Source organism: Amphibalanus amphitrite, unplaced genomic scaffold, assembly GCF_019059575.1.
Source record: "Amphibalanus amphitrite isolate SeventyFive unplaced genomic scaffold, NRLGWU_Aamphi_draft 000007F_arrow, whole genome shotgun sequence".
NCBI lineage: Eukaryota > Metazoa > Arthropoda > Thecostraca > Balanomorpha > Balanidae > Amphibalanus > Amphibalanus amphitrite.
Window position 1 is genome coordinate 2,065,512 of NW_024881503.1, and position 15,972 is coordinate 2,081,483.

At 53.3% G+C, this 15,972-nt stretch overlaps 2 protein-coding genes across 5 annotated transcripts in view; one reads left to right on the top strand and one right to left on the bottom strand.

The window, feature by feature from the left end:
* Positions 1-15,972, bottom strand: part of LOC122379133 (CDK5 regulatory subunit-associated protein 3-like) — a 29,070-nt gene that overhangs the window by 10,712 nt on the left and 2,386 nt on the right. Inside the window, exons 1-6 of one of the 4 annotated variants that reach the window (XM_043361081.1) lie at positions 4,137-4,203; positions 3,196-3,283; positions 2,507-2,675; positions 1,806-1,921; positions 1,406-1,528; positions 1,018-1,158 (exon numbers count right to left, since the gene is read on the bottom strand). In XM_043361081.1, coding sequence (XP_043217016.1) covers positions 1,018-1,158; positions 1,406-1,528; positions 1,806-1,921; positions 2,507-2,675; positions 3,196-3,201 — 555 coding nt within the window. In that variant the 5' untranslated portion in view covers positions 3,202-3,283; positions 4,137-4,203. Of the gene's footprint in view, positions 1-1,017; positions 1,159-1,405; positions 1,529-1,805; positions 1,922-2,506; positions 2,676-3,195; positions 3,284-3,937; positions 3,971-4,132; positions 4,204-15,972 lie in introns of those variants that run through there. The other 3 variants (XM_043361096.1, XM_043361104.1, XM_043361088.1) reach the window with 3 other exon arrangements.
* Positions 6,397-9,759, top strand: LOC122378555. The gene has a single exon (XM_043359762.1). It carries the CDS (start codon positions 6,397-6,399, stop codon positions 9,757-9,759), a length of 3,363 nt encoding a protein of 1,120 aa, XP_043215697.1.

Consider the following 15,972-nt stretch of genomic DNA (forward strand, 5'->3'; position numbering starts at 1 on the left):
TGTTGGTAGAGAGGGAGGAGTGAGTTAGAGTGAGAGTGAGAGTGAGGGTGAGAGTGAAAGTGAGAGAGAGAGAGAGAGAGAGAGAGAGAGAGAGAGAGAGAGAGAGAGAGAGAGAGAGAGAGAGAGAGAGAGAGAGAGAGAGAGAGAGAAAGAGAGAGAAAGAAGAGAGAAAGAAGAGAGAAAGAGAGAGAGAGAGAGAGAGAGAGAGAGAGAGAGAGAGAGAGAGAGAGAGAGAGAGAGAGAGAGAGAAAGAGAGAGAGAGAGAGAGAGAGAGAGAGAGAGAGAGAGAGAGAGAGAGAGAGAGAGAGAGAGAGAGAGAGAGAGAGAGAGAGAGAGAGAGAGAGAGAGAGAGAGAGAGAGAGAGAGAGAGAGAGAGAGAGAGAGAGAGAGAGAGATAGAGAGGGGGAGAGAGAGAGGGGGGAGAGAGAGAGGGGAGAGAGAGAGAGAGAGGGAGAGAGAGAGAGAGAGGGAGAGAGAGGGGGGAGAGAGGGGGGAGAGAGAGAGAGAGAGAGAGAGAGAGAGAGAGAGAGAGAGAGAGAGAGAGAGAGAGAGAGAGAGAGAGAGAGAGAGAGAGAGAGAGAGAGAGAGAGAGAGAGAGAGAGAGAGAGAGAGAGAGAGAGAGAGAGAGAGAGAGAGAGAGAGAGAGAGAGGAGAGAGAGAGAGAGAGAGAGAGAGAGAGAGAGAGAGAGAGAGAGAGAGAGAGAGAGAGAGAGAGAGAGAGAGAGAGAGAGAGAGAGAGAGAGAGAGAGAGAGAGAGAGAGAGAGAGAGAGAGAGAGAGAGAGAGAGAGAGAGAGAGAGAGAGACGGCGTGACAAAGCGACAGCTGATAGGGGATATATGGGATAAAGGCGTTGACCGAGACTGATAAGCGAAACAAGGACAAAGTAACAGGGCGCTCAGTATGTACATTGTACATACATACAGTGAGACGAATGACATCAGAGATCCTCCGCACCCGACCATCTCCAGCTCAAACGACGCCGGTTCGTCCATGGCACCCCGGCGCGCCTCCCTCACCTGCGGCAGCTCGTCCAGCAGGTGCACGATCTCCGTCTTCAGCCGGACGCCCTGCAGGCCCAGCTGACGACAAGAAGCCTCGTACTGCTCGCGCATCATCTTCGAGTTGCGCTGGTAGTCCTGCGCCCGCTTGTCGCAGTCCTGTACACGCGCAGAGACAGTTGGGGTAACCGTTAATAACTGACCACTGGCAGTCTTTTCATCTGGCTGAATTAGTGTGAATTTACAGCCCGTGAAATCAAATGGTGGGTACGTCGATCCAAATTATCGCAAGAGAATGAAAAGAAAGAACGGTAGCGAATTGTAACCGTAACAATGGTTTCTTCGCAAGTACCTAGGACTCGAACACGCACACCCGCACCCACACACGTAAATCGTCATCGCTTACCGTCTGCATTTGCTCTAATTTGGCAATCTGCTTCTTGATACCAGGGATCTCGTAGTTGACATTGCGCACCAGAGCTTGGGACGCCTCGGCCAGTCCAACGTTTTTATTTGCGTATAACTTCACCTGAAAATCGGAGGTGAAATTGAAACGAGATATCAATAATTTCAAAAACTGCCTCGACGTTAACCTACCGCAAAGTTGAGCTTCTGAGTGGAAATACTTGATCCGCTAATTCATAATAGCTTGCAATATTAGCTTACCTTCATCGCCATCTCTTTATTCGATTGCAATTGGGTTTAATAAGGGTCATGGCCGACAAGAAGTGGTTCGAAAATATTCCAACAAACAAGATGCGTCCCAATGAGATCAATCAACCATATCGTCGTACAAACAAACTTACCACTTCTTGCCAGTCTTTCATTCGTTGTGATCCGTAAAAGCCGAACAGATTCTTACTGTCCTTTTCAGTTTCTTTCAGGATGTCCACAATCTTTAGACAATGGTAATAGTTGATATCTGAAAAAGACGACGAGCCTTTTGAGGGAAAGGTTTCGAAAGTGTATCCAATAAAACCCACGTACCAAAGCAACATTCTCGATAATAACATTTTTTTCTTTCAACTGAGGTAAACTGTTGTGACCCTAAGGACTAGCATGACATTTGAAAATGGTATTATCCATCAAGGTAGGTATACAAAGTGTTTCTTTCAACCAATGAGAGCCTCTGTGTCTCGTCATTTCACGTGAGTTGTGGCTATTTCATCGAGTCATCGGTCAATGGCTACTTACTGGCACGATGTGCGTTGGTGAAATATAATGATCTAGCGAGTGCCGGCCGCGGCGATTCTATTCTATCGCGATCAAATGTTCATCGTAGAAAATATATATCGTGAACGAGTTTTTATCCACATTACTTTTATCGTAATGATTTTAAACAGTTAATGAGTTCCTATCAAAGGCATTTTATCACACCCAATACATATCGCAAGAAAATTTCTATCGATCGATATTTATCGTAACGATCAAATATCTCACACAAGTTTCAAGTAAACGATTTTTTATCATAACAAACAATATCTCGAGCGCGTTTCTATTGCCTCACGTGATCCGGAGAGCAGGCGAACGATCTCCGGATGTTCGGGCATGTCCTGGATGGCGTGGCTGATCTTCTCCCGGATGGCCAGCACCGCCTCCTGCCAGTTCTTCTCGCAGTGACGGCGCGACACCAGCCAGTCCAGCAGCTTGTTGGTGTGGATGTCGATCGGAAGGTCCTGCCAGGAGTAGGGTTCTGGGTGTCAGATCTGCCTCTTGGCCTCTTGCCTCTTGCACCAAACTACCTAGCTAGGTAAAATCGAAAAACCGGTTTCAGAATTAGCTAATCTAACGGTGGTCAATTTATTTGCAATACCCCAATACATAATCCTACATGTGCTTGCTAAATTTTGCACACAAATTGTTACATTTGAGACTTGGACTGGGTATACGATGCAAAATAATCCAAGCATTGGTGCAAGAGGATTTTGGTGCAAGAGGCCTCTGGTCATTGCTGGATGATTGATGAGTTGTGAGCACTGGTGTTAGGTGACAAAAAGTTATAATAATAGAATTGACAAGTTAATCTAACTTAGGCCAGGCATGATAACACTATGCTAAGGCAATAGCTTCAAGTTTGATCTGGCATACCATATGACACAACTGTCACCTGTCAAATGTGCAAAGTGACAGGCATCCCAGTAAACAATCAGGTAGGTTCTTACCACCAAAGTATCCACCACTCAATAATTGACTTACCTGCATGTTTACCTTCAAAGTGTACTTTTGTCAGCTCTGCTGTTTTGATATCAACCTCACTAGAATTGGGTCTTACAAATCTTGTCTGCTGCAAAAGAATAGAAAACTTATCAGATTTCTAAAATAGGTAGGTACCTACCTAGGCTATCAATTTGCCATTTTCTTGTTATATATTCTTCATTGATTTACAAATTATAGATCAAGGAAAGCATTTCAATTTGGTCATGATAAGTATAACTCGCATACAAGTCTAGACTTCTGAATAGGGGTGAAAATAATTTTGGGACAAAAATGACTGGTTGTAAAAGTGGGGATGAGAGCAGATCTCAATATACACCAGCATGCATCCAGCAGCTTGTCAAGGGTGCCCTGTAGCAATAAATTCATAACTGAGAAGCATCAAACAGGACAAACATGATTTACATGGGTAGTCGTAAAGTAGGCGTCACACTTGTTTTTTGTGACCAAGGATAGGTGCTATACCCAGAAATGCTTTATGATCAAACCAAACCTAACCAAACCTGACCTTACCTTACCTATACAACTTACAACTCACCACCTAAAATCTTGATCTACAACCAAACTTACAGCACCTTTCAGCTACTTGGTTGCAAAAAACAAGTATGATGCCTGCTTTGCTACTACTCAAACACATCCCAGGAAGCACTGAAGATAAAATAAAAATGAGCAGGTACCTATTACACGACCAAGTGCAACAACCATATCCAATCCATGACCATACCTCAACCTACTCACTGTACTGAACTGTACAATCAACAAGATTGATGATGATGGTCATTGCCCATTGGTCATGGTAGACTGGCCCAAGGCTATTAAACCGACTGGCCTGAGGAGACCCAACCAAAATTGAAACCATTGCATTGATAACATATCACAAACATATATTGCATATAATTATCAAACATGATTTTGATACCAACCACCATAGAATATCTATGACAACCACGCAAACATGCGCAAACATATGTTGTCTGCGTCACATACTGTCAAATCTGCGTCATAAATGAAAATATGGCTGCAGCGCTGCCAAATGTTTGAAAATGTGTTCGATTGTATGCGTAGCCAGTACTTTTTTCCTCTTATAAAGCAGTGATTTGTTTAAAACTGATCGTAAGCTGCTGTTTCTGTTCAGGTATAAAAAACAGATAAAAATGAATAGTATGATGCGCTGCAGTGGCCTTCGCTCTGCGGCGTAAAACTGGCGGTGTTGGAACGGTTGAGAGTTGGGACCAGCGATGCCATTCCTTGGGATTTGTCCCAAGATCTTGGGATTTGAACATTAACATTGGGATCTTGTGATTTGCACTGCATGTTGATCAAGACAGCCAATATTCAGCCCAGCTTCAGCCCGGATTCAGCCCAGATTCGGGACACCTCTGATCAAGCTGAAACTCGCACACAATGTAGGCCATGACATGCCCAATCCACAGTCCAAGTCATTCGGTGGCACTCCCAGCCGTTTGACCTACAGAGGTCAGCAAAGGTCACGTGGCCCAAATTTGCACAGCAGATTGTGGCCCACCCAGTAGAGCTAGAGCGCTAAAAATGGCACCAATCGACTCGCCAGCATCTAATCTTACTTTCCAAATACTCATTAGACCTCTCAAGGTCATGCGATGACCTAAGGTCATTTGTGGGCTATGTCGAAAATACACTTGCACAGCAGTTTTCGAGTAGATGGATTGACCGAATTCCAAATCAAAGCACATCATCGGGTAGTCCATAGGCCGTAGCAACTTTCCTTAAAAACCGCTTTTCGATATGTGACCCGTTTGACCTCGGCAGGTCAAAATGTGCAAATAAACGACACTCAATACGTCGCAGCCCGGATTCAGCCCAGATTCGGGACACCTCCGATCAAGCTGAAACTCGCACAAAATGTAGGCCATGACATGCCCAATCCACAGTCCAAGTCATTCGGTGGTACTCTGTGGCGTGATACCGGGGTCGTGGTATCCCGTCTCCGGCGCCGATGTTAGAGACGGTACCTGGTCCGGGCTGTACCGGGCCCCGGACTGTACCGGGCCTCACTGTCAGAGGCGGGACGACAGGGGGTCTGGGGACGGAAGGACCGGGTGGGCTCTCGCGCTGTGTGACTGGGAGTGTGCGGTGGCCTGTCTCGCGTGTGCAGTGGCCCGTCTCGCGCTATCGGACAAATACAAGCTATTTCGGCCTTACCATGGCTGGAGACGAGGTGCCATCAGTGTCCGCGAGTGCAGTGAGCGCGGGTGCCTTGGACGTCCGCGTGATAGCGGAGTTTGACGGCACCACAGACGTGGTAGAGTGGTGGACCCGCGCGGAACTGTTGTGCGCCCACCGTGGCGTGGACTTTGGAGCGGTGGTCCCCCTGCGTCTCACCGGTGGAGCCTTCGCCGTGTGGGCTCAGCTGCCGGTCGATCATCGAGCCTCCCTGGCAGCCGTCAAGTCTGCCCTCTTTGCGGCGTTCGCCCTGGACAGCTTCGCGGCTTACGATGCCTTCGTCACTCGTCGTCTTCAGCCGGGCGAGTCCGCCGACGTCTACCTGGCGAACCTGCGGCGGCTGGCTGAACTGTTCGGTGGCGTGCCGGACCGGACTCTGTCCTGTGCATTCGTGAACGGGCTGCCGGACGCGGCAAGACAGGTGATTCGCGCCGGCTCGCGCGCCGAGGCGTTGGACCTTCCCAGCGTGGTCGCGCGAGCGCGCGCCGTCCTCAGTGACGACCGCGTGGCAACGGTGGCGGCGGCGACGGCAGCGCCTCCACGCGGAGGGGGCGGAAGCCGCGGTGGAACGCAGGACGCGGAGGCGGTGATGGCGGCGCGCGTCCCGAGACGGCCGCGCTCGCGCCGGTGCTGGGCGTGCGGCCGGCTGGGCCACCTGGCGGCCGGCTGCCCGCAGGGAAACGGCACAGGGAGCGGTGCGTCAGCGCCAGCGCCGTCTCCTGCGCAATAAGAGGAGCGCTGCCCATAATCAGGTTGCCGCTGAATGGAGGACTCCGAGACGTGCTTGTCGACACGGGTTGTACGCATAACCTCGCTCACGTGGACATTTGTGATCAGTGGGACCGGCAGCGCTTGCTGATCACGACAATGGGTGGTCACGCTGTTCAGGCACTAGGCGTGGGAGTCGTGACGGTTGGCCGCGTCGGTGGCGACAGTGTCTTGCCTGTGCTAGTGGTGGCGTCGCGGCCAATGGGTGTGGACATGATTCTCGGAATGACGGGCATCTCCGCCCTCGGCGGAGTGAGCGTGAAAGGGCCGGGGGATGTGAGGATCGACGCGGTTTCAGAGAGGGTCCCAGTGCGCCCGGCGGGGATCAACAGAGCAGTGGCGCGCCCAGGTGGTGTCGCGGGGGCGGCAGTGCGCTCGGCCCCGGCCACGCAAGGACACGGCGGGGCAGTGGCGCAGCCAGGCGAGGCGCCGGCGGCGGCGCGTCCAGCCCGGGCGGCGCAGGTGATCGGCGGGACAGTGGAGCGCCCAGGCGGCGGCGAGGCAGCGGCGGCGGGCCCGGCCCGGGCGGCGCAGGTGATCGGCGGGACAGTGGCGCGCCCAGGCGGTGGCGAGGTGGCGGCGGCCGGCCCGGCCCGGGCAGCGCAGGCGATCGGCTGTGCAGCGGCGCGCGCAGGCGGCGGCGAGGGAGCAACGGATCGCCCCGCTCAGGCAGGCCAAGTGACCGGCGGAACAGTGGCGCGTCCAGGCGGCGCCAAGGTGGCGGCGGTGGAGCCGGCCAGGGCAGCCTCGGCATCGCGCGGAGAGGGGGCGGGGCTTGGTAGCGCCGCAGCGACTGCGTCACAGGACCCGGCCGGCCCGGCGACCGGGCATACCATGCCCGGGCCCAGAGTGGGCGGGGCATCCACCGCGGAGCTAGTGGCCGACGCGAAAGACTTCACGGCGAGGTTCGATGTTGATACACGCAGTTGGACAGTGGCCTGGAAGTGGGCGGACGGAGTCGCACCAGACTGTCTGACCAACCGGGTCGCCGAGTACCGCGTGCCACCGTCAGCGCGGCAGGAGTATGACGAGGAGCTCGAGACGTGGCTGAGGAACGGCTGGCTGCAGCCCTACAATGAAGCAGAGGACGGTCCGCCGCGCGGCCTCGTGCCCTTGATGGCCGTTCCACAAGCAAAGAAGGTGCGCCCTGTACTGGACATGCGAGAGCTGAACGGTCACGTAGCTGCATACACCGCCGACTCGGACGTGTGCGCCGACCGCCTGCGGAAATGGCGCCGCCACGGCCGGCGGGTGGCCGTCGTAGATCTGCGGCGAGCGTACCTGCAGCTGCGTCTCGACCGGAAGCTGTGGCCGTATCAGACAGTGATCATCCGTGGTGAGCGATTCTGTTTGACCCGCCTTGGTTTTGGACTTAATGTAGCGCCGGCCGTGATGAAGGCGGTGGTGCGGCTCGTCATGGCGCAGGATGCAGCAGTGGAGCGCGCCGTCTGTCCGTATGTGGACGACCTGCTTGTGGATGAGGCTGTCGTCAGTGCTGAGCACGTGGTCGAGCACTTTGAGCGTTTTGGGCTCGAGTGCAAGCCACCGGCACGCGCTGAGGACGGCGCTCGGATGCTGGGACTCCACGTGCGGCGTGTGGCGGGTGAGCTGCGGTGGTCTCGTGACAGTGCTGTCCCCGACCCGCCCGACCGTGTGACGCGCCGATCGGTATTTGCATGGTGCGGCAGGCTGGTGGCGCACCTCCCCGTCTGCGGCTGGCTGCGACCCGCCGCCGCCTGGGTGAAACGGCGCGCCAATGCCGTCACGCGCGGCTGGGATGACGTCACGACCGACGCGCTCCTGCAGTCTCAGATCTCGCACGTGCACTCCCGGCTGCTAGCGGCGGACCCGGCGCGGGGCCAGTGGTGCTGGACCGGGGATCAGGCAATCGTCTGGACAGACGCCAGCTCGATCGCGGCTGGAGTGGTCATCGAGACACCGTGCGGTGGCGTGATGGAGGACGCCTGCTGGCTCCGGCCCGGCGATGCCGCAGCGACCCACATAAACATGGCCGAATTGGATGCCGCCGTTCGCGGCTTGAACCTGGCCGTGGCGTGGGGCGTGACAAACATCGACCTAAGGACAGACTCGGCGACAGTGCACCGCTGGGTGGACGACGCGCTCAGCGGCCGCGCCCGCCTCCGGACGAGAGCGGCCGGTGAGATGCTAATCAGACGCCGTGTCGACCTCATTCGACAGCTAGCCAACGAACTGGAGCTCAAGGTCACCGTCACGCTAGTTCGCTCGGAGGAGAACCTCGCCGACGCCCTGACGCGAGTGCCGAAGGAGTGGCTGCGTGACGAGTGTGAAGAGAGCAGGATGTCGGTGACGGCCGATGACGGAGCCGGCGACTCGGCCGCCCGTGGGCAGGTGGTCGTTGGTGCTGGTGCTGCAGATGCCGTGAGGTCGTCTGTGCAATCGGTGCACGAGCGGGCCGGTCACCCTGGCGTTCGTCGGACGCTGTTTTTCGCGCGGCGAGATGTGTCTCGAGACGTGACGAGGGCTCTGGTGCGCGCGGTCGTGACGACTTGTGATGTGTGCCGATCGATAGACCCGGCGCCTGTGCGGTGGCGGCACGGCTCGCTAGAGGTGGCGGCAGTATGGGAGCGCGTCGCGATGGACGTGACCCACCACCAGGGGCGGAGCTACCTAACCGTCATCGACTGCGGGCCCACGCGGTTCACCGTCTGGCGCCCGCTCGGCCGTGCCGACGCAGTGGAGGTCACCGGCCACCTGGAACAGATCTTCTTTGAGCGCGGCGCGCCCAAAGAAATACTGGCGGACAATGACACGGTGTTTCGGGGCCGGCGACTCGCCTCGCTCGTGGCACGGTGGGGCATTGCCCTGAGATTCCGCGCCGTGCACGAGCCGGGCGGCAATGGCGTAGTGGAACGGTGCCATCGAACTGTCAAGGTGATCGCGGCTAGGAGGCGGTGCCCTGTGTCCGAGGCCGTCCACCTCTACAACGTCACTCCTCGTGACGGCCGGACGGCGGACACCGCGCCAGCGGCCGGGGTGTACCGCTACGCGGTGAGAGACTGCGTCCGCCCAGGGCATACGCCAGTCGATACCGACGGGGATGGCGCCCAGCCTGCGCCAGCTCTGACTCAGCCGACCGACACCCGACTCCGGGTAGGGGACCGTGTGTGGGTGCGGCGCCGCGGCACCCGCTGTACCGAGACGTCCCAGCGCGGGACGGTTACGGGCGAGCTCTCAGAACAGGTGCTGGAGGTGGACGGCGTTCCGTGGCACGTCCGTAACCTGCGACCGCGGTACGAAGCGTCCCCGGACAGCGGGGATGACAGTGAAGAGGCCGACGAATCGCCGCCACTGCTCGTTGGCTCCCCGCCGGCCGCACTGCGAGCTGAACATGACGCGCTGGACGGGGCGGCGCCCCCCGATGAGCCACAGACTGAGTCACACGGGATAGATGGGACGGTGCCGCCTGGCGAGGGGTCGGAACCGTTTTCGACGGAAGGGGAGCCGGCGGAAGCGGCAAATATCCCCCCGCCCCGTCACAGTGAGCGTGCCCGGCGACCGCCGCCGCCGTGCAGCTGCTGCACCCAGCCGGAGTGATGACTCTTACGTGAGCGGTGAGCACATGTGCGTTTGATATTGTTTTGTTTGTTTGTATTGTTTGTATTATGTGTTTGTATTGCCGTATCGTGTGTTTGTATAATTGTATGTATGATTCTTGAAAATCAGGGGGAGGTGTGGCGTGATACCGGGGTCGTGGTATCCCGTCCCCGGCGCCGATGTTAGAGACGGTACCTGGTCCGGGCTGTACCGGGCCCCGGACTGTACCGGGCCTCACTGTCAGAGGCGGGACGACAGGGGGTCTGGGGACGGAAGGACCGGGTGGGCTCTCGCGCTGTGTGACTGGGAGTGTGCGGTGGCCTGTCTCGCGTGTGCAGTGGCCCGTCTCGCGCTATCGGACAAATACATACTCCCAGCCGTTTGACCTAGAGAGGTCAGCAAAGGTCACGTAGCCCAAATTTGCACAGCAGATTGTGGCCCACCCAGTAGAGTTAGAGCGCTAAAAATGGCACCAATCGACTCGCCAGCATCTAATCTTACTTTCCCAACACTCATTTGACCTCTCAAGGTCATGCGATGACCTAAGGTCATTTGTGGGCTATGTCGAAAATACACTTGCACAGCAGTTTTCGAGTAGATGGATTGACCGAATTCCAAATCAAAGCACATCATCGGGTAGCCCATAGGCCGTAGTAACTTTCCTTAAAAACCGCTTTTCGATATGTGACCCCGTTTGACCTCGGCAGGTCAAAATGTGCAAATACACGACACTCAATACGTCGCAGCCCGGATTCAGCCCAGATTCGGGACACCTCCGATCAAGCTGAAACTCGCACACAATGTAGGCCATGACATGCCCAATCCACAGTCCAAGTCATTCGGTGGCACTCCCAGCCGTTTGACCTACAGAGGTCAGCAAAGGTCACGTGGCCCAAATTTGCACAGCAGATTGTGGCCCACCCAGTAGAGCTAGAGCACTAAAAAATGGCACCAATCGACTCGTCAGCATCTAATCTTACTTTCCCAACACTCATTTGACCTCTCAAGGTCATGCGATGACCTAAGGTCATTTGTGGGCTATGTCGAAAATACACTTGCACAGCAGTTTTCGAGTAGATGGATTGACCGAATTCCAAATCAAAGCACATCATCGGGTAGCCCATAGGCCGTAGTAACTTTCCTTAAAAACCGCTTTTCGATATGTGACCCCGTTTGACCTCGGCAGGTCAAAATGGGCAAATAAACGACACTCAATACGTCGCAGCCCGGATTCAGCCCAGATTCGGGACACCTCCGATCAAGCTGAAACTAGCACACAATGTAGGCCATGACATGCCCAATCCACAGTCCAAGTCATTTGGTGGTACTCCCAGCCGTTTGACCTAGAGAGGTCAGCAAAGGTCACGTGGCCCAAATTTGCACAGCAGATTGTGGCCCACCCAGTAGAGCTAGAGCGCTAAAAATGGCAACAATCGACTCGCCAGCATCTAATCTTACTTTCCCAACCCTCATTTGACCTCTCAAGGTCATGCGATGACCTAAGGTCATTTGTGGGCTATGTCGAAAATACACTTGCACAGCAGTTTTCGAGTAGATGGATTGACCGAATTCCAAATCAAAGCACATCATCAGGTAGCCCATAGGCCGTAGTAACTTTCCTTAAAAACCGCTTTTCGATATGTGACCCCGTTTGACCTCGGCAGGTCAAAATGTGCAAATAAACGACACTCAATACGTCCCAGCCCGGATTCAGCCCAGTTTCGGGACACCTCCGATCAAGCTGAAACTCGCACACAATGTAGGCCATAACATGCCCAATCCACAGTCCAAGTCATTCGGTGGCACTCCAAGCCGTTTGACCTAGAGAGGTCAGCAAAGGTCACGTAGCCCAAATTTGCACAGCAGATTGTGGCCCACCCAGTAGAGTTAGAGCGCTAAAAATGGCACCAATCGACTCGCCAGCATCTAATCTTACTTTCCCAACACTCATTTGACCTCTCAAGGTCATGCGATGACCTAAGGTCATTTGTGGGCTATGTCGAAAATACACTTGCACAGCAGTTTTCGAGTAGATGGATTGACCGAATTCCAAATCAAAGCACATCATCGGGTAGCCCATAGGCCGTAGTAACTTTCCTTAAAAACCGCTTTTCGATATGTGACCCCGTTTGACCTCGGCAGGTCAAAATGTGCAAATAAACGACACTCAATACGTCGCAGCCCGGATTCAGCCCAGATTCGGGACACCTCCGATCAAGCTGAAACTCGCACAAAATGTAGGCCATGACATGCTTAATCCACAGTCCAAGTCATTCGGTGGTACTCCCAGCCGTTTGACCTAGAGAGGTCAGCAAAGGTCACGTAGCCCAAATTTGCACAGCAGATTGTGGCCCACCCAGTAGAGTTAGAGCGCTAAAAATGGCACCAATCGACTCGCCAGCATCTAATCTTACTTTCCCAACACTCATTTGACCTCTCAAGGTCATGCGATGACCTAAGGTCATTTGTGGGCTATGTCGAAAATACACTTGCACAGCAGTTTTCGAGTAGATGGATTGACCGAATTCCAAATCAAAGCACATCATCGGGTAGCCCATAGGCCGTAGTAACTTTCCTTAAAAACCGCTTTTCGATATGTGACCCCGTTTGACCTCGGCAGGTCAAAATGTGCAAATACACGACACTCAATACGTCGCAGCCCGGATTCAGCCCAGATTCGGGACACCTCCGATCAAGCTGAAACTCGCACACAATGTAGGCCATGACACGCCCAATCCACAGTCCAAGTCATTCGGTGGCACTCCCAGCTGTTTGACCTACAGAGGTCAGCAAAGGTCACGTGGCCCAAATTTGCACAGCAGATTGTGGCCCACCCAGTAGAGCTAGAGCACTAAAAATGGCACAAATCGACTCGTCAGCATCTAATCTTACTTTCCCAACACTCATTTGACCTCTCAAGGTCATGCAATGACCTAAGGTCATTTGTGGGCTATGTCGAAAATACACTTGCACAGCAGTTTTCGAGTAGATGGATTGACCGAATTCCAAATCAAAGCACATCATCGGGTAGCCCATAGGCCGTAGTAACTCTCCTTAAAAATCGCTTTTCGATATGTGACCCCGTTTGACCTCGGCAGGTCAAAAGGTGCAAATACACGATACTCAATACGTCGCAGCCCGGATTCAGCCCAGATTCGGGACACCTCCGATCAAGCTGAAACTCGCACACAATGTAGGCCATGACATGCCCAATCCACAGTCCAAGTCATTCGGTGGCACTCCCAGCCGTTTGACCTACAGAGGTCAGCAAAGGTCACGTGGCCCAAATTTGCACAGCAGATTGTGGCCCACCCAGTAGAGCTAGAGCGCTAAAAATGGCACCAATCGACTCGCCAGCATCTAATCTTACTTTCCTAGCCCTCATTTGACCTTTCAAGGTCATGCGATGACCTAAGGTCATTTGTGGGCTATGTCGAAAATACACTTGCACAGCAGTTTTCGAGTAGATGGATTGACCGAATTCCAAATCAAAGCACATCATCGGGTAGCCCATAGGCCGTAGTAACTTTCCTTAAAAACCGCTTTTCGATATGTGACCCCGTTTGACCTCGGCAGGTCAAAATGGGCAAATAAACGACACTCAATACGTCGCAGCCCGGATTCAGCCCAGATTCGGGACACCTCTGATCAAGCTGAAACTAGCACACAATGTAGGCCATGACATGCCCAATCCACAGTCCAAGTCATTTGGTGGTACTCCCAGCCGTTTGACCTAGAGAGGTCAGCAAAGGTCACGTGGCCCAAATTTGCACAGCAGATTGTGGCCCACCCAGTAGAGCTAGAGCGCTAAAAATGGCACCAATCGACTCGCCAGCATCTAATCTTACTTTCCCAACCCTCATTTGACCTCTCAAGGTCATGCGATGACCTAAGGTCATTTGTGGGCTATGTCGAAAATACACTTGCACAGCAGTTTTCGAGTAGATGGATTGACCGAATTCCAAATCAAAGCACATCATCAGGTAGCCCATAGGCCGTAGTAACTTTCCTTAAAAACCGCTTTTCGATATGTGACCCCGTTTGACCTCGGCAGGTCAAAATGTGCAAATAAACGACACTCAATACGTCCCAGCCCGGATTCAGCCCAGTTTCGGGACACCTCCGATCAAGCTGAAACTCGCACACAATGTAGGCCATAACATGCCCAATCCACAGTCCAAGTCATTCGGTGGCACTCCAAGCCGTTTGACCTAGAGAGGTCAGCAAAGGTCACGTAGCCCAAATTTGCACAGCAGATTGTGGCCCACCCAGTAGAGTTAGAGCGCTAAAAATGGCACCAATCGACTCGCCAGCATCTAATCTTACTTTCCCAACACTCATTTGACCTCTCAAGGTCATGCGATGACCTAAGGTCATTTGTGGGCTATGTCGAAAATACACTTGCACAGCAGTTTTCGAGTAGATGGATTGACCGAATTCCAAATCAAAGCACATCACCGGGTAGCCCATAGGCCGTAGTAACTTTCCTTAAAAACCGCTTTTCGATATGTGACCCCGTTTGACCTCGGCAGGTCAAAATGTGCAAATACACGACACTCAATACGTCGCAGCCCGGATTCAGCCCAGATTCGGGACACCTCCGATCAAGCTGAAACTCGCACACAATGTAGGCCATGACATGCCCAATCCACAGTCAAAGTCATTTGGTGGCACTCCCAGCCGTTTGACCTAGAGAGGTCAGCAAATGTCACGTGGCCCAAATTTGCACAGCAGATTGTGGCCAACCCAGTAGAGCTAGAACGCTAAAAATGGCACCAATCGACTCGCCAGCATCTAATCTTACTTTCCCAACCCTCATTTGACCTCTCAAGGTCATGCGATGACCTAAGGTCATTTGTGGGCTATGTCGAAAATACACTTGCACAGCAGTTTTCGAGTAGATGGATTGACCGAATTCCAAATCAAAGCACATCATCAGGTAGCCCATAGGCCGTAGTAACTTTCCTTAAAAACCGCTTTTCGATATGTGACCCCGTTTGACATCGGCAGGTCAAAATGTGCAAATAAACGACACTCAATACGTCACAGCCCGGATTCAGCCCAGATTCGGGACACCTCCGATCAAGCTGAAACTCGCACACAATGTAGGCCATAACATGCCCAATCCACAGTCCAAGTCATTCGGTGGCACTCCAAGCCATTTGACCTAGAGAGGTCAGCAAAGGTCACGTGGCCCAAATTTGCACAGCAGATTGTGGCCCACCCAGTAGAGCTAGAGCGCTAAAAATGGCACCAATCGACTCGCCAGCATCTAATCTTACTTTCTCAACCCTCATTTGACCTCTCAAGGTCATGAGGTCAGCTCAAGGTCAGCTTGATCGGAGGTGTCCCGAATCTGGGCTGAATCGGGGCTGCGACGTATTGAGTGTCGTTTATTTGCACATTTTGACCTGCCGAGGTCAAACGGGGTCACATATCGAAAAGCGGTTTTTAAGGAAAGTTATTACGGCTTATGGGCTACCCGATGATGTGCTTTGTTTTGGAATTCGGTCAATCCATCTACTCGAAAACTGCTGTGCAAGTGTATTTTCGACATAGCCCACAAATGACCTTAGGTCATCGCATGACCTTGAGAAGTTAAATGAGTGTTGGGAAAGTAAGATTAGATGCTGGCGAGTCGATTGGTGCCATTTTTAGCGCTCTAGCATTACTGGGTGGGCCACAATCTGCTGTGCAAATTTGGGCCACGTGACCTTTGCTGACCTCTCTAGGTCAAACGGCTGAGAGTGCCACCGAATGACTTGGACTGTGGATTGGGCATGTCATGGCCTACATTGTGTGCGAGTTTCAGCTTGATCGGAGGTGTCCCGAATCTGGGCTGAATTCGGGCTGCGACGTATTGAGTGTCGTTTGTTTGCACATTTTGACCTGCCGAGGTCAAACGGGATCACATATCGAAAAGCGGTTTTTAAGGAAAGTTACTACGGCCTATGAGCTACCCGATGATGTGCTTTGTTTTGGAATTCGGTCAATCCATCTACTCGAAAACTGCTGTGCAATTGTATTTTCGACATAGCCCACAAATGACCTTAGGTCATCGCATGACCTTGAGAGGTCAAATGAGGGTTGGGAAAGTAAGATTAGATGCTGGCGAGTCGATTGGTGCCATTTTTAGCGCTCTAGCTCTACTGGGTGGGCCACAATCTGCTGTGCAAATTTGGGCCACGTGACCTTTGCTGACCTCTATAGGTC

Excerpts from the sequence above, each read along its gene's own strand:
- LOC122378555 (XM_043359762.1), top strand. The coding sequence starts at position 6,397 with ATGATTCTCGGAATGACGGGCATCTCCGCCCTCGGCGGAGTGAGCGTG.